Below are 24621 nucleotides of genomic sequence, written 5' to 3' on the forward strand. Positions count from 1 at the left end.
TGTATGGAGTTAACTTTAGAGAGTAAATGAAATGTTAGATTCGCAACCTATATGAAATGTTAAAGGCTTATAGGCGAGAAAAGAACAATATTACACTCTAACGTGTGTCAAGTGACTTAAGTTGACGAAAAATTGGATAAAATAGCTTTAGATACAATAGTAGGGATGAATTTAGCAATTTTTAATGAATTTAAGGACTTATTTTACCAAAAAAATAATTCATGGACCTAATTTTCACTGAGATGATAGTTCAATGACTAAATCGGCACTTCACCCTATATTATGGGATTCCATAGTGTGTTTTATTCATTTTAGGTTTAAGGCGACTTCAGAACCCGAGAGTTAAACTGTAGAACTATAACTTTATTGATTTGATTGATAACACAAGGCTCGCCTTAAACCTAAGAACTATAACTTTATTGATTTGATTGATAACACAAGGTACAAATATATACAAGTCAAATGACTTGATTCTCCTATACTAACAGCCCCCCTCAAACTTGGCTGTCGTTGAGCGACAAGTTTGACTAGAGTAGGTTGAACTTCGGAGACGGAATTGGTGAAAACATATGTTGGTTGATTAGTGGATGGAATAAACTATACCTTGTATGAACCAAGCTTCACCTGTTCACAAACGAAATGATAATCAAGCTCAATGTGCTTAGGGCGGGCATGAAAAATATGATTAGCCACCATATAAGTAGTACTCAAGTTATCACAAAATAGTAAAGTGGGAGAGACAACCGGATTACCAAAGTTCACGGAGAACACAAGAAAGCCAAATGGACTTGGCACAAGCATGAGCCAAGGCCCTGTATCCGGATTTTGCACTGGAGTGAGAAACAGTCGGTTGCTTGGTGGAGCTCCAAGATATCAAATTAGGGCCATGAAAAATCAAGAATCCCGATCTGGTGTGGGTTGTGTTCGGACAACCAGCCCAACCAAAATTGGAATAACCATGAAGGAGAGGAGAAATAGACGAGCACCGAAAGGAAATCCCATGTTCAATGGAACCATTGACATACTTCAGAATACGCTTAGCAAAAATAAGATGGTATGAGTAGGACGAGACATGAACTGAGAAATATGATTCATTGCATAGGCAATGTCCGGTCGAGTTAAAGTGAGATATTATAGGGAGCCTGATAAGTGATGGAAGTCAGATGGACCAGAGAACAGGGTATCATCTTGATTGGACAACTAAGCATGAAAGGTTACGAGGGTGTTACATAGCTTTCAATCACCCATATTTGTCCTTTTAAGTAAGTCAAGAGTATATTTAGTTTGAGAAAGATGAAGGCCATCTGAAGCAGGACCAACCTCAAGACCCAGAAAATAACGAAGATGACCGAGGTCTTCCGAAGGGCCACATAATTATTCCCAGTTAATACAATATCATCCACGTAAAGTAATAAGATAAGATGAGTTTCACCATGATGGAATGTGAACAATGAGGGATCGGCTAGGCTTTGCACAAAGCCATGACGGAGAAGAAGAGTGTTGAACCGTTGAAACCAAGCTCGGGGAGCTTGTTTGAGACCATAAAATGCCTTATGTAACTTACAGACATGGTGAGGGCGCTGAGGATTGACAAAGTTAGGTGGTTGGAGTATAACGACATCTTCCTGTAAATACCCACGGAGGAAGCCATTTTTTACATCAAGCTGATGAATGGATCATCCATGAGTGATTGCTAAACTGAGAACAAGGTGAATAGTGGCAGGCTTAACAACCGGATTGAGCGTCTCATCATAATCAAACCCATATTGTTGATGAAAACCTTTAGCAACCAAGCAAGCCTTATAATGCTCAATTGAACCATCTGTATTACTCATTTGCAACCAACTAAATTTTGAGTGGGATGAGATGGAACAAGAAACAATGTACCATTTTCAAGAAAAGCAGTGAGGGCATGAGGAAGATGATAATGAACCGTGCCATCGGTGTATTGTTTGGGTGCGGAATGACTAGTACGGGACCGATCTGCATGGGATGAAGAGACTGAGGTAAGGCCGGATGAGACTGCACAGACACGGACCATAATGGTTGGATAGGTGAAGACGACCCATTAGAAGAAGCAGGACAAGCAGGTTGTATGGCAGGGGCTTGAGAGACATTAGAGATAATAGACCCAGATGGAGGCACATTAGCCAGGAACGAGCTGGGTTATAAGAGCACGTGAGGGTGGTTTTCATGATGGGCTACAAAACCTAGAGCGGTGGACTGCAGTGTGGGTCCAAGAGCAAAAGACGTGGTAGAATGGGTTGGGCCCAGGTGAGCAGGAGCTGCAAGAAGAGAATGAGACAATATGGGTTATCGTGCAAGGGCCTGCTGAGATAAGGCTTGACTTGGTTCCAGAAGAAGAGGCATAGTAGATGGTGCTGCAAGGGCAGCAATACAACCAAGAGGAAAATCAATTTCGTCATAGGTAAGATATTGAGATATATGAATCTGATTGCCTTTAAATTGCAAGTTGTAACCTACAAAAACATATTGTTTGGAACAAGATTCCAATTTGTTAGTAGTTTAGGTGTGGGTAACATGGACAACCAAATGTACGCAGAGAGGACATATTTGGGTGACGACCAAAAAGACCGACATAAGGACTAGACTAACCAATGACAACAGACAGGAGAAGATTGATGATAAATGTGGTAGTGAAGGCAGTTTCCACCCAAAGGGAGGACAAGGCATGATCAATATTTAAGAATGGGTGAGTGACGGTGGAAATATGACACTGTTTTTGCTCAACTAGACCATTTTGTTCGAGGGTGTGAAGGAAAGACACGATGCATAAGCCCTGTTTTATGATAAAAGGTTTTGAAGGAATGATTTATGTATTCCTAGCATCAAATTACTTTTCCAAATATCCTGCCACTCAGTACTATAGTCTGGTAGTATTCTTTTTCACTTGGAAGTGAGAGGTCTTGGGTTCAAATCTCGTGGATGGCGAATTTGATACCAAATTAGGCTGTTTATTGTGTGGTTTAGCCGAACTCCCCTCCCCTTAGTGTAAAAATATCGATATACTCAAAAAAAAAAATCCTAATGGTGGCCAATCATCAAGACAATTAGATAGTTTAAACTGGTGATTAATAATTCAAAACTTGCATGCATAGTATCATAAGCAAATTGAAAAGAAACTACATATTCTTGCTAAGGCTCGTGACCTCGCCCTAACAAACATAATTAGTTACTAAAAATCATAAAATAAAATGTTATTAAAAACATGAATAGAAAATATCTTGAAAATAAACTTGAGTCATCAAAAGCTCTCCAAGCCTAGCAAAGTATTGATGCTTTCTCCCCTCTCAACCCTAATGGCTAATACGCCTTATTGATACTACTGCAACATAAAATCCTTACTAGAAAAAATCTTCTAAAAACTAGGAAATATAATAGAATAAGATAACTAGGAAATAAAAGGTTTTCTATTTAAATTGAAATTCGAACTTCTCGAAAAATCAAACTTTTGACCGACCAAATCAACTCCAATTTGGTCTCAAAATGTCTCTTTTTAAAGATTGAGGCGTTCCCTACAAATCCTCAGAATGAATCTTCCTCCAAATATGCCATCTTCGTCTTCAAAATGTCCAAAACATTTAGAAATGTCAAACTGGGAAAGCTGCACGTTGGGCCTTTATTTCATCGCCACAGTCAAATGACTTGGTAGAAAAATCTGAAATTTTGATAGAATTATCTTGAAAGACTCATGAACATCCTCCAATTGAAATCACTCTAAAATTCATCTGTTTGATTATTTTTTCTCCAGAGGAAATCGAATGTCCTACCTTGAAAATGCATAACAAAGTATCAAAATTCTACCAAAATAACCCATAAATTAATACTAAAATTAGGGTAAAGTATATGGTATAATATGGACTCATCAGCTCACTCCCCACCCATATAGTGTAGACAATATCGTTTCTTAAAAAAAAAAAAAACAACTATAAAACCAAAATTGTCTTTTTTTTTTTCTATAATTTTTATATTATTATTATATATTTTTCCAAGCTACTATAATTGATGAGAAAGAAAATGCAAACTTGAGCGCAAAAGGACGGACATATTGCCACACGCAACTAAACTTAACCCACGTCTGCATCGTTTCTCCTACATACCTAAACAATGAACATGTGCCTATTCACTGGCACATGCATGGAAATCTAATGTAAAGAAAGTATAATTAAGGTGCCGACCCAGCGTTTTGCGGGTTGACAATGAGGTTATTCTTGAAAACGCCGTCTGGAATCTTGGTTTTTGGATTCACTATTCACTGGTCATGAATACAATAGGCCATAAAGCTATATGCTAAACCAGGTCATTTTCTCATTAAACAACGAAAATTATTCGATGGTGGTTGATCGGGTTGGTGGTTTATGTAGAATGTAGCTCTTTTACAATTTCAAACACTGCAAACTACAAATTATATTCTGCCTTTAAATTTGGCTTCTACATTTTATCTGATGAATGTTATAGGTACAAAAGCCAGGTGCCGTCCCTTCTCTGAAACCCAGCCAAGTAATAAAGCATACATGCGTGAAATTTTTGGATTCAATTGAACTTAAAAAAGTACTTACCAAATTTTGCAGAAGCCCATATATATTTGGGAGCGAAGTAAACCATGTTGCCTCTCACTTGTTAGTCATGTGATAAGAGAAATAAGAATAAAGATGCAACAGCCACATTGGTACGACCTTACAAACTTGGAAATAATGTTTCTGTCATCGTTCTAAAGTTCATAAATTAATTTAACTTCGCTATTACAAATTTGTATGGAAAGGAAAGAAGCACACAAAGGAAAAGAAGTAAAAATAAAACTTGGGTCAAGGAACATATTCATGTTCAAGGTAGGGTTGAGTTCTAGTCATGGATGCAGAAGGCATTTTACTTCTCCCAACCCAAAATGTATCAAACGCCACATCTTTTTCGGACTGCTTCTCCATAGATTTAAGTTTCCTCTTCGTCAGTAACTTGAATGTGACTATCATTACCAACCCTAAAAATGCTAACCCAAACACAATTCCAACCACAAACCATTTCCGGTTCCTCTTTTTCTTCCCTGGCGCCGGTGCTGGTGTTGGCGGGGATGCAACAACAATGCTAAAATGCCCTATACCACGTGTAATGCACTCATTTTCACTAGTCATGTTCGTGATCTCAAAGGTCCCCCAATCACCAAATTGGACACATTTTCGTGTCATATTTTCCCCTTGCGCAGCATCAATGTGAGGAAACCGGATTGTGATGGGGTCACCGTCGGCAGTGAACGTGAGCTTCTGGTTGCCAATTACAGTTGCATTTGGAGAATCATAAGCCATGAATCCAACAACAGGAGCAACCAATGTGTAATTTGATACTTTGTAGTAAAGTGAAGACCAATTGCCTAAATTTTCAAACACTATAGCTAACCTTCTGCCAGAAGGTAATGGTATAACCTTTGGTGGGATATAAAATGAACTGAAATTTGCACCTCTACTCCAAAACTTTGCACTAAGGATCCTAACAAATGAAGCTTCCATGCCAGAAAAATTAGCCGGGAGAGAAATATTGTACAGCGTGCCAGTGTGCAGGTTCCTTAGGCTTGCATTTGCATAATCATGGAGAAAATTTGTCAAGGACAAAGGATCATAGCGATTGGAGGCTTGCATGAATGACGGTGATGGCGATGACAGAGAAAATAAGATCATCAGCCAGATTATGTACCAGTTGAAGAACTCCATCAATCAATGCAACCCTGGAAGTCTCCTTGTGATTTTGTTGTTAAATTCTTCTTGGATTGAAATCGCATATATCCATCTGTATTCCACATCCATGAAAGTTCCTATTATACAAAGCTTCCACAATTCATAAACAAATAAAGAATCTATAAAAACTCCACAATTTAAAAGGCAATAAACAATTTGCACGGTGAAATGAAAGAGGTATTAGGTGTCTGCAGAATATGCCCAAGAAATCAAGAGATATGTAATCTTGACTTAGGTTTTGAGAAGGTAAACCAAAATCACATCACCAAATGAATATTCTGCAAAATGACAGCCTGCTGTATGAGTCTGAATTCTCCAAAAACATACTCGTTTCGTCGCGATGTTTTTGGAGTTTTTCCTAGGAAATAGAGGGCAGGCGTTGGGGATGTATTGGAGAGGTTGATGGAGGAGAAATGGGGGAGAGGAAGATATGGGATTTGGAAGAGTTCTGGTTGTTGTTTGTGGAATGTATTCTATGCATATGGAAAGTCCATGCTAGTTGGGCACCAAATAAGAAGGTGTCCAATGGATGAGTTGTTTAAGATGTTATTTTAATTGTTGATCATAAAAAAAGATGTTATGTTACTATTACAATTGTCAATTTTTGTTTTTAGTTTTTGTTTCTTTTAAATTCCTAGTTGGTTGAATTAGTTGATGAAGGAAAGACAGGGAGTGGCTTGGTTGCTTGTGCTAGCAAATGCTTTGGAGGGTTATAGTTCCACAATACAAGACAGAAACTCTGGACCTTCTAAAGTCTACAGTTGAGCATTATTTTAGGCAACCCTCTTGGCACAAAGAAACTCAAAAAAGAAAAAATTAAGATAAAAAAGGGAAAAGAATAAAAGGAAGGACAAGCAAAGCAGAAGAATTTACTTATTACAGGGTTACATATATCACTTTTTATGTGAAAAATGAGACAAAGACACAAAAATATACAATAAATCACTTGTGACATATAAGTTCTCGTACAAAAATATACATTTTAGTTATGCATTGAGAAACAAAAATATAGTCCCTTGATTTCATGTTTCATAGTGCATACAGCTGCGTATTTCTTTCTTTTCTCTCTCTTTTTCTCCTCAAGACTTATTATAATTTTATGTAAAGAGATTTAGCATAGTTTAATACAACTGTAGAAGGGAAGCTGCCCATGATTTGAGTTGGCCTTTGTAGTGGTTTGTTTCAAATGTCATATCCCATACTTAAAATTAAGAAATTGGTAAAGATTCCAATATCCAACCACAACAATGAATAAATAAATAGGGCAATAATAAAGATTTAATCTGTGGAAATTTTACTAAATTGCAATTTTTTTATAGAATAAAGTTGTCACTCCATTTCATATTTAATCAAGCATGTTGGTCAGTGGTCAAAAGGTCCATTTCCATTTCCAATTTTATCGCCAAAAGAATTGGCTTAGTCAACTGTTTAATAACAACATCAAAGGGACGGAAGGTCAAGAGGTAATTGTTAAAAGTGTTTTAAAAATGGGCCTAGTCGGCACTTAGGTATTTGATAGTGAGAGTCTGTGATAATTTTGTACAAATTATTTTTATACTAAAATTCAAATTCGGGTGTATTGTTTACGGACAATAAAGTTGTAAAAATAGTTACTAAAATCGGAAGAACTGGGCGGCAACTTAGACGATCCAGGAGGTCTAGACGGCCGCTAGGCAGTCTAGTTGACACACTAGGCGGTTTCAAGTTTTTTTTCATTAACTAATTAAGTTTTTTTCTAATTAAATAATTAATGCTTACTAAATCAAAATAAGGAGGCTTTTGAATTAGAACAAGTAGTTGTGGAAACTCTTCCTTATATTTGTAATTTGTTAATTTGCTAACTTAGCTTATTGGCTTTTGGCTTTTAAATTGTATATTTACTAGACCTAGCAATTTATTACACGACCCGTTAACACGACACGTAAACGACACGAAAATAACGGGTTTCGGGTCAACACGATAACTAATCGGGTCATTATCGGGTCACACGATAATAACCCGTTAATAACGGGTCCTTAACAGGTTTACACGAAAGTGACACGCGGGTAACCTGTTTCGACACGATAAGAAAAATGCTATTTTGATGATTTTAATTTTTTAAACTACTAAAAAAAACTTACTATAAAATGCAATAGATATAATGAATATGTATATATTGTTTATTAATTATTATTCTATTATTATTCTATATAAATTTTAAAATTTAAGTTTTATTTATTTATTTATTTTTATAGTATATTATAGGCAAGGATTGAGATTAAAAATCATAAAACACATTAAAAATAAAAATATCAAGTAATTTAAAAATACCAAAAACATAAAAAAAAATTATAATAATTAATTTCCCGCCTAATATTTCAAGAGTTTCATCCATTTCCCACCTAATGTTTGGGAAATTTTGCAACCTATATCCATCCATTTCCCGCCTAATGTTTAACCCAAAGAAAAAAAATAACCATCTTTTTTTTTCTTTTTTTTATCTCTTATAACATTTTAACTTGAATAAAAATAAAATACGTAATAAAAAACATAAATGTAATTTTATTATTAAATATCATCACATACTAATTGAAACATAGTCTAATTAACACTTCAAATATATAAATAATTAATATATTTATTCCAAGTCATCAAAACGATAAGATTCACTGACGCTTAAAGTTTATTTATACTTTCATTAAGTATAACATCAATGCATAACCCATCAAAATGATGAAAGTATGAATAAACTCTTAAGTGTTAGTGAATTTATCGTTTTGACGGGATACGTATCCTACAAAACTAATTTCAACAATCCAACCGTCAAACTTGTTTATACATGCTTCGAGATCGCATACTCCAAAAAATTGCAAAAAACAAACATTCAGAGATGAAGTAATGAGACAAAACATTTCAACGGTTAGAAACGAAAAATCACGATTTAACGGTTATTTTAACTCTGATTTTGATGATTTTGTACAGCTACACTCCTTGACCTTATATGAATACAATGAATGAATTTGATCTTCAATTTAAAATATTTACACTAGTGGATACCACAAATCTTATGTTATACTTAATGAAAGTATAAATAAGCTCTTAAGTATTAGTTAATGTATCGTTTTGATAGGATACACATCCTATGAAACTAATTTCAATGATCCAACCGTCAAACTTGTTTATACATATTTCGAGATTGCATACACAAAAAATTGCAAAAAACAAACATTTAGAGATCAAGTAACTAGACAAAACTTTTCGACGGTTATAAATGAAAAATCACGATTTAACGGTTATTTTAACTTTGATTTTGATGATTTTTTACAGCTACACTCCTTGATCTTATATAAATACAATGAATAAATTCGATCTTCAATTTAAAATATTTACACTAGTGGATACCACAAAATCTTATGTTATACTTGATGAAAGTATAAATAAACTCTTAAGTGTTAGTGAATCTATCGTTTTGATGTGATACGCATCCTACGAAACTAATTTCAACGATCCAACCGTCAAACTTGTTTATATATGCTTCGAGATCGCATACGCCAAAAATTGCAAAAAACAAACATTCAAAGATCAAGTAATGAGACAAAACTTTTCGACGGTTATAAACGAAAAATCACGGTTGAACGGTTATTATAACTCCGATTTTGATGATTTTTTACAGCTACACTCCTTGACCCTAAATGAATACAATGAATGAATTCGATCTTCAATTTAAAATATTTACACTAGTGGATACCACAAAATCTTATGTTATACTTGATGAAAGTATAAATAAACTCTTAAGTGTTAGTGAATCTATCGTTTTGATGGGATACGCATCCTACGAAACTAATTTCAACGATCTAACCATCAAACTTGTTTATATATGCTTCAAGATCGCATACGCCAAAAATTGCAAAAAAAAAAACATTCAGAGATCAAGTAATAAGACAAAACTTTTCGACGGTTATACATGAAAAATCACGATTTAACGGTTATTTTAACTCCGATTTTGATGTTTTTTTACAGATACACTCCTTGACCCTAAACAAATACAATGAATGAATTCGATCTTCAATTTAAAATATTTACACTAGTGGATACCACAAAATCTTATGTTATACTTGATGAAAGTATAAATAAACTCTTAAGTGTTAGTGAATTTATCGTTTTGATGTGACACGCATCCTACGAAACTAATTTCAACGATCCAACCGTCAAATTTGTTTATATATGCTTCGAGATCGCATACGCCAAAAATTGCAAAAAACAAACATTCAGAGATCAAGTAATGAAACAAAATTTTTCCATGGTTATAAACGAAAAATCACGATTTAACGGTTATTGTAACTCCGATTTTGATGATTTTTTACAGCTACACTCCTTGACCCTAAATGAATACAATGAATGAATTCGATCTTCAATTTAAAATATTTACATTAGTGGATACCACAAAATCTTATGTTATACTTGATGAAAGTATAAATAAACTCTTTAGTGTTAGTGAATCTATTGTTTTGATGGGATACGCATCCTACGAAACTAATTTCAACGATCCAACCGTCAAACTTGTTAATATATGCTTCGAGATCGCATACGCCAAAAATTGCAAAAAAAACAAACATTCAAAGATCAAGTAATGAGACAAAACTTTTCGACGGTTATAAACGAAAAATTACGATTTAACGGTTATTTTAACTCCGATTTTGATGATTTTTTACAGCTACACTCATTGACCCTATATGAATACAATGAATGAATTCGATCTTCAATTTAAAATATTTACACTAGTGGATACCATAAAATCTTATGTTATACTTGATGAAAGTATAAATAAGTGTAGATTTTTAAAACCCTCCAAATCTCATGAACAATGTTATTTATTTGAGTGAAAAATTAATAATAATAAGTGTGAAAAATGTAATCACTCGTAATGAAAAGCTTTACAACTTTCATTAAGGGGTCAACTCCGAAATTTAGTATGTATATACTAATTTAATATTATGGTTTACATTTTTTTGGGTCAAATTATGTTTTTCTTTTCATTTTTATTGATTTAAAATATAATTTTCTTAACGGGTAACGGGTTGGGTCATATTACCTGATAATATTAACGGGTTGATTTCGGGTCGGGTCATATTACCTGTTTACTTTAACAGGTATTACACGACACGACCCGTTAAGCTATCGGGTATGACACGAAAACGACACAAACACGAGAAACACGACACGAATGCCAGGTCTAATATTTACTAAGCTCATTGGCTTTTATTCCATTTTTTTATCTTTGTTTATTCCCAATACAAGTATTTTTTTTTTTTTTGAAGTATAATAGGCACTGTCACTCAGTATCTCTCTAGTGTAAAATATATCATTATACTAAAAAAAAAGTATAAATAGTCACTTATTTATATTATATATTCATGTAAATTGGCCGAGATGCTAGACCTCAGCATACTACCCGACTAGTGCCTAGTGTCTTTTAGAATTACACTTGTTAATTAGAAATCATCGGTGCATTAAAATTAGTTTTGAGCAATTGTTGTACCACCTTCCTAATTTCTGTCATAACTAAGTACCATTTGAGTTAAGAGTTCTAGGCTAACCAATGATCCAAATTTGTGTTTTTCATTTATATTAACAAACCTCAACACATGAAATTAGCTTGTAGTCTTGCAGAAAAACTGCTCACTGCCAGCATGACAGTCTTTTTCATTATATTTCTTTAATAAGGTCACTAATCATAACTGGGGCGTCCTTGATTACGATTTAAAATTGTTGCTTCTGTTGTTAAGACATATTTTTGAGGTGTGTCAATGACTCAATTGGGGTTCGACAAACCAAAACAAAAAAACAAAAACAAAAACAGACTCAATTGGGCCTATGTAGTGGTTCATTAACAGCCCAAGCCTCTCAAAGAAGCCCATATACTTTCTTGAATTGGGTTGGTTTTACAGAAACAATAACCTAAACAATCATTTGGAACAAATAGTTGACACTTCAAACCTTGCGCGTTACTCTTTTTTCTCACACGTGTATTCAACGTTCACCTCCGTTGTGTACATGGTTTGTGCAAGACCAGGCAGATAGTATATTGACAACGTTAACCTAACTATATTCATAATATGTAAATAATGTCTCGTCATTATACTGTCATATGGTGGACGCACAACCTAGGTGCCTAAGTGAGGATTTCCAAATTCTCTAATACTCAGTATTTGATTCGAACACAATAGGTAACTAGATTATTATAGCTAGATTGAATACTAGTTAAATTTTTTAGGGGTGAACTATTATGATTAAATTGAATAATATCATGATAATCTTGCGTAGAAACATAGGACAACTTAACTATACTTACCGATTAGTTATTAGTTTAGTAATATTTTTCAACGTTTTATTGTTAGAGAGGGTTCAAGTATGAACTCACTGCCCTTCAACTTAAAAAAGATTATATAAAATAATTAAACATGACCTAGCATTTTTAGTTTTGGGATTCTCTTTTAAGTGTGTGTCTTGGGAAATCCGAAATACCTTTGATCTAAATTACAGTTTACACCTTAAAGTTTAGGTACCTCAAATTTAAAACATTACAATTATATACATAAACTTACGAATTTATTGTAATGTCATACATTATAGTTCAAATGCATGATCTAATGGGTTCATAAGTACTCATGGTCAAGGTAGCTGAAATCCAGGTGGCTCACATATCAAGCTCCTTTAAATTTGACTTACATATTATCTCGGTCTTAGAGTTGTTAGCTCAGCAACATATCTAATTGCATAATAAGAGAAACAAACATATAGCTGCACACAACTTGTGTGGCATCCAAGAATCTCAAAATTTAGCATCTTTGCTCTTTCATAACATTAACCAGAAAAAGAGGCATTTCAAGTAAAAGAGAGAGTATTTTGTTTTGAGCTTTGACAAAAGGAGACCTCAAACGTGGATTTCAGATAGGGAACCACCCAATCAAAAAGGTTTATTATGCCACGTGTCAAGCTCTCCAATGAGACTGAGGTACCCTGCGAGGATAACGAACGAACCTACACCCAACACTTTGAGGGAAAATAAACAAATCGTTGCAGGCAACCGAAGCAATCAACAAAGTCAAGCAGCTGACGATACGACTCGATACTCATGGCAGCGACAGCCTCAACCATGGCGGCCACCGCCGTCTTCATCCCACGTTTCCCCACCAAACCCACCTGCTACTCCGCCTTACCTTACCTCCCTCCTCGCCTCTCCTCCTCCCCTTCTTCCTTCCCTCTTAAATCCTTCTCAGGTGAGCTACTTCTCAAGCTTGTATTTTTTAAGTTTATTTCTTAACCAACATGGTTTTTTTTCACTTGCTCTTTTGGGTTGCTGAGGAAATGTGGGTGGGAGGGAAATTTGTTTGTGATTTTTATTTATTTTGAAATTTGTTATGTGGGTCTCAATGGAATTATCTGCTAGTATGTTCCCTGCTTTTAGTTGTTAATGTTTTGGAAATTGTAGTAATTCATGAAGGAAGAATTTTTATTCTGTTGTTTTTCTATATTTCTCCAGCTAATAGATGTAGAGGAAAGGTAAAATCTTGGTTCTGGTTGTTAAAGCAGAGGTTTTGAAGCTTGCTGTTTCGATTTTTTCAAAGTAGGGTGTTGATTGAGACTAAGATAACTGTCCTGCATTGCTGTGCTGGTGCTTAAAGTTTTATTTGAGAGGCATTGATTAGGAGGAATCTGGTGGATATACTAGGTATGCAGAAGTTACGAGAAGGAATGGATGTATCTTAGTTGGTTAAGTTGGATTATTGCGATAGTAACTTACTTTAGAATGGGGCTTCAAGATTCCGTCTTTAGTTTCATACGGAACTAGTCTCAATAGAATTTAAGGGTGGGAATGAGTGTCAGATGTTTTTGGTTTTTAACATGTGTTTAGGTATCCAAGCATTTAGGCTTATAGTTGATTTGGTTCATTGACAGCATTCCAAGTAAATGAACTTAAAACCGCTATTTTTTGCTTCCAGGCTCCAATTCCACTTCAATACCTTTCATAGCTTTGATCAAATGGTAGGAGAAGGGAACCTTGGTGCTCAAACTGTGAAGTGGAAATAACGCCTTCGCAGCCAAGTTGACGCATGTCATGTTTATTTGATAGTTGTTGATATAGGTTGTGGGACTCAAGTATGCCGTTCTGTGAAAAGGCAACAGTCATATAGTAGAGTAGGAATTGACCGATCTCATATATTGCTCCAAACTTGCTGCAACTCTAGAGCACTTATGCGCAATCCAACACATGCAAACAAAGATGATATTTTTAAAAACCTTTGGAGTGAATTTTTGTCTTTTCGGTTTGGCAGAACATTTGAAAGATAAAAATAATTGATTAAGCTTAGAGCAAATCATTGATATACTTAGTTTTTCTATCACTTTTTCACTCTTTATATAAACTGTTAAGAATGTGTTAATTATAAGCTTAAGCAATGATTGTTTTTCTTTCAAAGGGTCCCGGAGGCTTTCTCTTCCGGCCAGAGCTTCATCTTCAGACGAGACATCCACATCCGTGGACACTGATGAACTTTTATCAGACTTGAAGGAGAAGGTAAGAAGAGCTTTTTGTTCTCCTTTGTATTGAATCTTATGACAATCATTTTCTAAGTTTCTGCTACTTACAGCTATTTTGTTATGACTTTCCTTGATGAAGTGAATCCAATAGTTGGTTTAAAAATAATTGCCTTTATATTCTTCTTACCAGTGGGATGCAGTTGAAAATAAGTCTACACTACTTCTATATGGAGGTGGGGCGATAGTCGCTGTGTGGTTGTCCTCAATAGTTGTTGGCGCCGTCAATTCAGTGCCACTTGTAAGTGATTTCTCTGGAAACCACATACCTCTAGCTTCTTCAATTTTGAGTCCATTTGATTATGGAAAATGATGAATCTATTTTTCAACTTACAACTTTGTGCGTGTCATTGAATTAATTGAACTACTCTGAATTGGCCTTCAGCTTCCAAAGGTCCTGGAGTTGGTAGGGCTAGGATACACTGGATGGTTTGTCTACCGTTACCTACTCTTCAAGGTTAGTTTAAAACTCCCAACGGAAAGTTGACCTATTTCTGTTTTCTAAAAGCAGGATGCATTCCTTTACAGGAAATAAGATCTGTTTTTCTTTTCATATTTGCCCCGTTATAGGATCTTGTACCCTGTTTTCTCTTGGTCATGTCATTCACGCAATTCCCCCGTCCATCCATCAACGATTTTAATGGTTATAACATATTTTCTTTCTGCATCTAAGCACTCGATAATTCTAACAAGTGCATTTTGTATTTGGTATCACCCTCAGTCAAGCAGAAAAGAACTAGCTACAGACATTGAAGCGCTGAAGAAGAAGATTGCTGGAACTGAATAGATCCACTTGACGCGGTGTCAAAAGTACATTTATCGTCGCCATCCTTTCGTTCTGATTCATGTATGTCCGCTGTGAGAGGCATTTGTGTCCTGTAATCAAAAATAGGTTTTTATTTGATTTATTGTTGTAGTCATGTTAATGTGCTCCCAGACTTCACCTTTGAAATGAGATTTGGCAATTTTATGTCAGTGGGTCTGTTGGAATTGGCTCTAGCACTTCTAGTTAGATTTTTACTTCTTTCAAAATTGTTGGTCATTACTTAAAAATTGTGAGCTAGTTTAAATTGAAAATCGATGTCATAAGAGGCTTCAGTAAGAATGACTTGTTTGGAAGTGTTTTTGAAACGATTAAAAGCGCTTTTGATGAAAGTGCTTTCGGAACCAATCTTTGGTAATGTTGCAAGTGAATTTTGGAAAAACACTTTTGCCAAAAGCGCTTTTAATCATTTTAAAAGAACTTCCAAACAAGATAATTAAAATACATCTCAACGAAACCGAGCATATCATTTTGGTCAAAGAAATGGGTTGTTTTTCTCGAAATTTTTATTTATATTTTTTTCAAATAAATGGGTTTTGTTAAACTGCCATGAATGAACCTTTTGTTTAACTGTGGATGTCTCCATATAATGATATTGGATTCATGCATGAAAAACATCAAAGCCTGGGATGGTGGTGAGCCATACTAGCTCATCTATTTGCTTATACAACCATCTCAAGTAAATGTTCCAGAGATAACACAACCCAACAGAGAAATTCATGTAAGCTGTACCAAGGCCAGAGAGAATAGAGAAAAATAGTTAGAGTTATCTTTGTGCTTCTATTATTTTAGATAATTTAAAGAAACTACTGTTGATATCCCGAGGACGTAGGCTCACTTGTTTGAACCTTGTAAGTGCCTTATTTACTTTATATGCCACTATATATATATATATATCATTTGTTTTGCAATACGTTATCAGTACAATACGCTCTCGTGTAATTGGAAGCACAACGTCATGAATCCAATGAAGCACTCTCTGCCTCTCACAACTCTCGGCTGAAATCTCATAGATAAGAAAACTTTATCTTCATATCTCAATAGGACTAATTTTCTTAATTTTAAAAATAGCACAAACATCACTACAAGAATAGTGATTATTAGGAGCGGTGGATTAGAGGCGGATATAAAGATTTGTCCCTATTAATCTTTATTAGAGGCAGAAATATAGATTTGTCTCTATTGATTGTGATAGAGGCGAAACAATAAATGCCCCTATTAATGTTACTATTAAGGGCGGAAGTAAGTGCTTATTTGCCCCTATTTATTAATAGCGACGCTATTTTTAGATGCAATTTCAATATTCGCCACTCCTAACTATTAGGTGCAGAAGTCCTCAATTTTTACCCCTATTTTTAATCAATAGGTGCAAATGTATTGACCTCTACTTGTTCATAGTTTCGTAGTGCAAAAAGAATGACGAATAGTGGTGCAACGCCAACTTAAAAAGATAATGCAACATTCAATGATAAAGAAGAAAAGAAAGAATACAAGACTGAATCAAAGTATCGGCAAAAGGCGGAAAAGGGAGAGTTGGTACTTGTTTGACCAACTAGAAAGGAAGAAACAAAACTTGGGTAGTGATTTAGGGATTTGGATTCTATCAGGATTTTTTGGTGAGGATCTTAGGGCTCTTCATATTTTATATGTTCATTGTATATCGTGCGGTCAGAAATTATTTCAAATTTTGTATTTAAAATTAAACACAAAATTGTAACTAATGAAAGCTAGCCGCACGATGTACAATAAACGGATATGATGTGAGAATCCCTAGGATCCTTACAAAGAGAATTTGAAGAGGATCCTCAATCGTTGATGAAGGAGAAGAAAAAAGAGGAGACAATTTCCTACTCTTTGTCTTTGTTTTATTATATATATTAATTTTGTTATTAATGTGATTGCTGCAGTATTATCACTCATCCTATATTATATATATTATAAGGTGAAAGGTGTGATTTATCGCCCTTCCTATACTATAGATATATGGTGCAGCATTGTCGCCCTTCTCATCATAACAGTCATTATTTTTAAGTTTTGATGATTATGTGAATGGTGCTGGATTAAATTCCTTGTCACAAAATTTATTATTTAAAGCAATTTATTTACAATGGGTGAAATTATATGTCGCCATTTGCAATGATTTATTTAGTGTACTACATTTTGTTATGATGGGTATATAATAGAACTTGGAGTTAGGTTAGGGCATTGTGCGGTCGGAGCGGTTCCACGAGTTAGGTTAGGGCATTGTGCGGTCGGAGCGGTTCCACCCTCAAATCGGAATCGGAACCGGATTCGGGAAATATCAACGATTCGGTTTGGTGCGGTTCTGCTTAATTTATCATCAGAATCGTACGGTTCGGTTTACACAGATTCTGGTTCGGTTTTTTCTGATTTACAATTCCGAATACGAAATTATTTGAATACCAAATCAAATGGTATTTCCAAGTTTACTTGTTTCTTTTTTCTTGTTTTTTGCATGCTTGCATCCAAATATGTTTTCTAAAATGGTTATACAAAGTTACAAACAAAACAAATCCTTTGCAAATACTAAATCAAAATGCAAATGTCCTTTGCACCAAGCAAACAAAATGTCCTTTGCAAATAATAAATAAAAAATCTGTAGTCCTTCGTTTTGATGTAGAATTATGAGTTACATACCTACTCTATTTGTTCCTTTCCCTTGTTTATCTTTTTAGGTACCGAGCTTTTAAGTAAAATACATTAACCGTTCAAGTTCAAGCAAACAAAAAATACTCAAATCCTATGATCACTGAGTCTCTGCAACAACAAGAGAGAACCCAAATCTTCCTAAACACACAAAGTAAACCAAAATTCAACAAATCTGAGCTAACATAAACTACGTGAAACAATAAACACCCAATTCAACTATTTAATTTAAGTGATTATTATATTCATGGTTCAGTCCAGTTCTGAGTTGTTCCGTCAGCATGAAAACCATAACCGGGAACTAGTATAAACAGTTTAGTTCGGTTCTTGAACCTAAGTTGACATTTTTTTTTATTTTTATAAACACTGTTTTTTACGATTTATTTTGTCGCGGTTTGATTTGGTTTAGTGGTTCCACGATTTTTATGCCCACCCTACTTGAAGTTCCTTGATGCTCATTATATAAAAAGATCGAACCTAAAGTTCCTTGATCAATAGAGCATGATTTTTTTTTTTTTTTATCAATTGAAAGACCAATAGTTCCTCAACTTAATTAAATGATAGCTGTAAGCACCTTAATCCATATATTCTATTAAATGAAGGACATAAGTTTCTTGATTCATGTAAATGAGGAATACGAGTTCCTTAATCCATGTACAATTAAATATGGGAAAGAATTTTAGAAATATGAACTTAAAGGTTCTAATGATGTAGATCAAGGGAATAAACTTCATATAAATATGTATAATATTTTGACACGAAGTTCAAAATATAAATAATGTTACAAACTTGAAGTTCTAACACTTTGAGTGGACATATATTTATATGGAATGAATTGATTATCAGAAGTTCCCTCATACCCTTAACTTTTTTTTTTGAATAAGAAAATGATGAACTTATCAAAACTCAATTTGGTTACTATTGAGATCTTGGGCATGAAATGCCTTTCATGGATTCCAAATGCCAAAGAATTCATATCTATCAAGTCGAACTAGAAATTTCAAGCATATATAAATAAATGATAATAAGTTCAATAAAAGAGAGGAAATTTTTCTATACATGTGCATATACATGAGTTATAGCTACAATAATGGAGCTTTCACGAAGGTTGGTTTGTGAAAAGCCCGAATATTTGACAAAACTCATGGAGAGAGGCACCAGTGCCATCGAAATCTACCCACGAACCTTTGGTGGTCATTTTGAATCGACTTTGGGATTCTTGCAATTGGTCAAGCTTTCTTCTCATGTTAGCCAAGTAATTAGTTGCAAGTCTGTGCAACTCTTTATTCTTGTGCTTGTGTCCTATAATCTCTTGTCTAAGACTCACCACCTCAACAGTTAATGATTCAACTTGGTAAGTTCGAGCAAGTAGACTTTGCCCCATTTTGGATACATAACTCGCACATTGAACAATGAAAGCCAAAGAGTCTTGAACAACCAACTCATTATACCTTTTTGACAATAACCTGTGCTCGAAGCATATGTCCATAAGTAATTCTTTGAAGTACACATAGAATCAGCTCTGTACAAATTCCTAAAGTAAAGTGTCTAAAGTGTAGAAAATCCCTGAAGGATTCAAAAGCAAGCCCTGGAAGGTTTATGGTAGAAGATCATTAGTTGATATTAGATTGAGTCTCTTCCACGTCAAGTGGTGAGGAGTTTAGAAAGATTATAAAGTATTGAAAGACAAATATTGTCTCGAGCTGCATATCGAGCAATACGCCAACGTGATTCTTATCCATCAATAGGATTTTGGATGAAGATCATTGGTTGAGCACACAAATGATTAACCAATATTTAGATACTAAGATCATTCATCATCGTAAGGTAAATGATGATCGATACTTGGTCTAGAAGTACCTATCTTAGTGAAGTATGTGCCTTATTGTATTTAACACAATACAATGTATCAGATATCACATTTTTTTTAAGAAATTATGGACACGTACTTGTTCTATTTTGATGAACTCACTAATAACCATGGTCTTATTGGGCAAGTAAAATCTGAATCTCTATCTAATGTGTATAAAGATCGCTCACATAAAGAATTAGTAATGGAAGCTAGAGAAACATGTTTAATGCTAATATGACACACAACCTTACCAACTATTTGTCAAAGCTTTCATTTCAGAAGTTCAAGAATTGCATCAACACATAGGCTTGATGACAAGCTAGTTAATCCAAGTTCATTGTAATCAGGGGAGGTGTCGATCAAGGGATCGTCTAATTAAATCGATTGACTTACAGATTGATTAACGTTGAGTTCACTTTGAAAGAATGTTACTTACAACCTCAAGAGCAGAAAATATAAAAATTAATATGTAAATGAAAAGAGGGGTTAATTTCATCTTTGTTCGTCAATTCATTCAAGGACCAAGGTGGATACAACAATCGGATTCATAAGTGACTTGGACTTCTACAGCCATGTAAAATTTGTGTTGCAAAGTTAACGGGTGAGATTACCACATTATTATGGCTAGTCGTGTAAAGCTTAGTTCACTCTTTCATCCCCTTAGTAATATCGTTTCTTCAAAAAATAAAAAAGTTAAAAAGGGATGAGATTGTGCTCGTGTTGCTAACGCCCAAGATTAATGGAACAAAATTGAGTAAAGAATTTGACAAATCACTAGTTTATTTACTTTAATCAACAACGATATGATTCCGTCATGTTTCTATCAAATTTGATCTTTGTGGTTTTCTTTAATCTAAAAGTTCAAGTCACAACCACTCAAACACCACCAAAACCATAAGCACCCACACCTGAAGAATATGGAGTCAGCCACGGCCAATACCATACGAAATGAAACAACCATAGCCAATAAAAACTGAGCTATTAGACCTTTCCCAGTATGGTACAGCTATTAGACCTTTCATGTTTAAGCTCCCTCCCCAAACAGAGAGCGCTAAATCGTATCTAGTTATTACAATGCCTTCTCCAAGTTTGGACAAGGACGGTAAAACGCAAACACATACAAACAAAATGAAAATGGTCGCGGGGGTAGATAATCGAACTTCTGCTTCGACAATCACCTAAACAGATAAGTCAGTGTTTGATGGTAAGCTCCGCTCGAAGATGAAGGACGCCATTTATGAAGAAAAGACTATCCTCGGCCATGAATGAAGTCCATGGTATGGCAAATAAGTTACGGTACCCTACTGCCTTGCCCCCTGTAAATGTGTAGTTGCCTTTGTATTTGCTAATGAATTCCTCAGTCGGCTTTGATCTTGCTGCAAATTCGTAGTCCACTGCAAAACTCACTGACCCTTTTTCCTGCATCCCCAAAAACAGCCCAAAACAATGGAAAGAACTCTGCTGGTCCATGTTGCAATGCGCAGAGAGGAAGAACCCTTGCCCACCCAAGTGGAATGCCTGAGAATATACCCGTCCGGATGGGAATAAATTTGCACACTCCTCTCGCTTCAAGTCCAGGTACACCACACACTGCTGTCTGGGAAGATCAAATTCCACCACCTTAACAGGGCGATACTTGTATGCCCGCTCCACAAACCGACGATTCAAGGTAGCAGACTCTTCTGCTGCCAGAATTCGCTGCCTGTGCGGAGCCTCAGCCTTGAAGAAAAGAGACTCAAGGACAAGCTTGGATGCAGCTTCGTGGTCAAAATCATTACAGGTTAAGACCTTTTTCAGCTTTCGACAAGTCATGTATGGGAAGCGAATGTAGCGTGCAAGTCGAGCACCCAAGATTTCTCGCCTTTCCTCCAACTTAGGGTAGTGAGTCCTAGACCATTTCAACACAAAGTCATATACAGCATCCTCTGATGCAACCTGGAGTTCATCACTGGATATAATTGCCTCTATTCCCGCTAGGGGTAAGGCCATCACCTCTTCAAAAAACCTGGTTGAAAGAACCGACTGTAAGAAATACATCTCTTAAAATTTGAAACAACTTTAACGAACAAGAATTTAGTCAGATCAAGTCCAACTACGAGTCACACGGAAATTTACTTGCTTATGTCCTTGTAACGGACAGCAAGGTACTGCTTTGCAGCATCAGTCAATGCCTGGACTGCGTCAGCCATTAAGACACTAGAAGGAAGCTCTAGATAAAGCAACGCAGATTCAGGTGTCATGGGCATATTCCTCAGTAGCCGGCTGCAATACCTCATGCATGAAGCTACCTCAAATTTGTCAGCAGCCATCAACACATCCAGTAGAGCAGGAGCTGTGGTGGTGGATAAGGTATTGCTGTACATAAAATTTAGGAGCTCCATGAGGGCAGCTTCTTCTGCACTCGGGAAAACAAAACAAGACTTGTCAGGTAACTTCTTCATGATCAACTTGTAAACTAATAGTTTCCATGGAAGCAAACATTTCAGGAACAGTAAGCTTCTAATATTTTGTCTTACCGGACGCATTGATTCGCAAGGTTACATGTCGCTGTTCAGACTCCCTCATCCCATTTGAAAAGAGCTGCATAATAATACATAAGGACAAAAATGAGAAAAACAATCCTCTGATGTTAACAAGCAAATAAACAGGAATATATAAAACCAGAGGACAATTACCTTATAGAAAAAAGGACTCTTGGCTGCCAAAATTGGAGAGCTAATGTGCAATGTTTTAACTCTCACAACTGTAGAGCAATCCATTCCCCAGTCTGAGTCATTGCTGTTTGCAGCTTCATCCCCTATAAGAATATCCATTCAAGCTTAAGAGCGCTTAAAACACGACACCACTAGAAAATTAGAAATTACAAAGCAGATCACTTAATACAACTATAAACATGACTCAAGGCAAGACAAGGACATGGAGTAATGAAGTTGTAAGGACTCATACTGATAGTATCAGGGTTTCACTCAGATAATATTATTCTCACAAATTTACACATTCTAACTCAGAACCCTCACAGACACAATGGATAAAAAGAATTATGTTTAAGCAGTAATTATTTTATTTAGACGACTTCCTTTAGAGCTCAAGGACACAGAGGAATACGCATATGGGACAGATCCAAATCAAGTAAAGCCATGCTCTTATGTGCTTTTGCTAACTTCACTTAAGACACATTCAGATACCTGAAGGTGACTCTTCAACCATTGCAACTGGTTCCTCATCTTGATTTTCACAGCCCTCGCAATCATCCATATCAGGCTGGTTGTCATTCAAGATTTGCTCCTCGGGGCATTCTGCGAGATCCAGAACTGAACAAAATTTAAAACATTAGCCAACATTGCCATAACACTACATCATGTGCATGAATAAAATGTATGGGAAGTGAGAACCATGCATGTGACTGATGAATACCCAGATAACAGAAATCACAATCCCAAACAATCAAGGGACAAACAAATCAACTGAGAAGCGGAATTATTACATTTGAAACAATCAAGGGAAGGGAAAAACACCACAGAAATACCAATCAAAAGTTGCCCAAATGGTTACATTTGAATTTTAAGCACAATTATTAGGGGATAATCAATATCAAAATACGAATTTCACTTCTATGATAAATAAACACCAAATTTCTCAGCTTTTCAGCTGAACAAGCAACAAACTGTTTCAAAGTAACCCCCAATTCGAAACCCTAAAACCCCAAATGTTCAAACTTTCCCTAATTTCTCGGAAACCAAACAAAGCCCATAAAAATTCAAAATTCAAAACCCAAATTGAAAAATCAAAAGAGAACGTACTGTTTTCCTTCTTGATGTCTTCTCTCCGCCGCTTCCGGTGGAGGGCCCAATCAGCGATACTGGTGCAGGCCTCGGAATCGGGTCTGGACTCGGGTGTGTCACCCATGATCTCGATCCGAAGCTGTCGGTCGGAGAAGTTACTGTCGTTAAAGGCGAAGGCGAAATCGTCGCCGTCAGCGTCGGGCAACGGCGTCACGGCCCGCGAGAAGTCGGATTCCATCAGCGTAGTTCTCGGGTCGAATAGATCCGTATTCAATTCCTTCATGATCCAACCCCCAAAAGCTAAAACCCCACAGAAGAAGACGACCGGAAGAGGGTGTGAGAAAGCAGAATCTGGGAGGAGATAGGACGGACTTTGGGTGGTGGCAGTGGGCGACGGAAAGAGGGTGAGCAGAGAAATGGAATCAATGAGAAACGAAGAGGATCGATGAGGAGGAGATGAGGAGGGAGAGGGTCATAAAAGTCGTGATAATAAAACTGAAGCGGCAGGCGACCCTTCTCTCTCTCTCTCTAAACTTTCCCTCTCTGTGTGTGTCTCTCTCTCTCTCTCCACCTTCTTTTGTGTGCTTCTTTGGTTTTGTTAGTTAGCGTTCACTGAAATTTCTCTCATTTGGGTAGGAGTTGTGTCCGACTTGGTTTTTATTGTGGAGTTTTTGTTTTTAAGTTTTCTTTTTGTTATTGAAAGCAATTAGCAAGGTAAACATATGTAATTAGGGGTTGTGACAGGTCAATTAAGGTGGCCATAAATACAAACTCTTCAAAAACTTGTCCCAATTTTTGGGAACTTTCATAACCTTTACTACCTTATGTTGAGTACCAATTTCACTTTAATAACAAATTGGGTTTCTTCGGGTTCATTTCAGACGGTTAAAATTTTGTTATGACCAAACTTGACGAGTGAAAATGGGAAAACCAAATTACATTCAGTGAATTAAGATGTTTAAATTCTTTAGCATGTTGTAAGAGGGGTTGGTACAATTTGCACATGTTTGTACCGTGACAAGGAGTGATGCAAGATTTTGTCCAAGTATAATGTGCATCATTTTTTTTATTTTAAAATTGGGATGAATTATAGGGATGGCAATATTATTATTACTCTCTTCAAAAAACAAAAAAAAAAAAAAAATTTATTGCCATATGAAGGTGACATGGCAT

The 24621-nt window shown here is 35.7% G+C and overlaps 3 protein-coding genes across 3 annotated transcripts; 1 reads left to right on the forward strand and 2 right to left on the reverse strand.

The window, feature by feature from the left end:
* Positions 1-4722: 4722 nt before the first annotated feature.
* Positions 4723-6578, reverse strand: LOC125468755. Its single transcript, XM_048565105.1, has one exon. It carries the CDS (start codon positions 5721-5723, stop codon positions 4827-4829), a length of 897 nt encoding a protein of 298 aa, XP_048421062.1. The 5' UTR covers positions 5724-6578; the 3' UTR covers positions 4723-4826.
* Positions 6579-12797: 6219 nt separating this feature from the next.
* On the forward strand, positions 12798-15299 carry LOC103965874 (protein CURVATURE THYLAKOID 1A, chloroplastic). The gene is made up of 5 exons (XM_048565106.1): positions 12798-13006; positions 14207-14304; positions 14458-14565; positions 14710-14781; positions 15046-15299. Exons 1-5 carry the CDS (start codon positions 12862-12864, stop codon positions 15109-15111), a joined length of 489 nt encoding a protein of 162 aa, XP_048421063.1. The 5' UTR covers positions 12798-12861; the 3' UTR covers positions 15112-15299.
* A 5316-nt stretch (positions 15300-20615) lies between these two features.
* LOC125468754 (BTB/POZ domain-containing protein POB1-like) lies at positions 20616-23968 on the reverse strand. Its single transcript, XM_048565104.1, has 6 exons — positions 23467-23968; positions 22852-22977; positions 22342-22463; positions 22183-22246; positions 21782-22061; positions 20616-21671 (listed from the first exon to the last, which is right to left on the reverse strand). Exons 1-6 carry the CDS (start codon positions 23729-23731, stop codon positions 20858-20860), a joined length of 1671 nt encoding a protein of 556 aa, XP_048421061.1. The 5' UTR covers positions 23732-23968; the 3' UTR covers positions 20616-20857.
* Positions 23969-24621: the final 653 nt, after the last annotated feature.

Source organism: the organism of the source record quoted next, unplaced genomic scaffold, assembly GCF_019419815.1.
Source record: "Pyrus x bretschneideri cultivar Hongxiangsu unplaced genomic scaffold, Pyrus_bretschneideri_v1 Contig4, whole genome shotgun sequence".
Taxonomy (NCBI): Eukaryota; Viridiplantae; Streptophyta; class Magnoliopsida; order Rosales; family Rosaceae; genus Pyrus; species Pyrus x bretschneideri.

Bases quoted from the DNA above. Each gene is read 5' to 3' on its own strand.
- LOC125468755 (XM_048565105.1), bottom strand. From the start codon at position 5,723: ATGGAGTTCTTCAACTGGTACATAATCTGGCTGATGATCTTATTTTCT.
- LOC103965874 (XM_048565106.1), top strand. From the start codon at position 12,862: ATGGCAGCGACAGCCTCAACCATGGCGGCCACCGCCGTCTTCATCCCA. The intron at 14,305-14,457 runs GTAAGAAGAGCT...TCTTCTTACCAG, and splicing joins TATCAGACTTGAAGGAGAAG to TGGGATGCAGTTGAAAATAA. The intron at 14,782-15,045 runs GTTAGTTTAAAA...TATCACCCTCAG, and splicing joins ACCGTTACCTACTCTTCAAG to TCAAGCAGAAAAGAACTAGC.
- LOC125468754 (XM_048565104.1), bottom strand. From the start codon at position 23,731: ATGAAGGAATTGAATACGGATCTATTCGACCCGAGAACTACGCTGATG. The intron at 22,247-22,341 runs GTAATTGTCCTC...ATTATTATGCAG, and splicing joins AGAGTCCTTTTTTCTATAAG to CTCTTTTCAAATGGGATGAG. The intron at 21,672-21,781 runs GTAAATTTCCGT...TCTTTCAACCAG, and splicing joins CGTTACAAGGACATAAGCAA to GTTTTTTGAAGAGGTGATGG.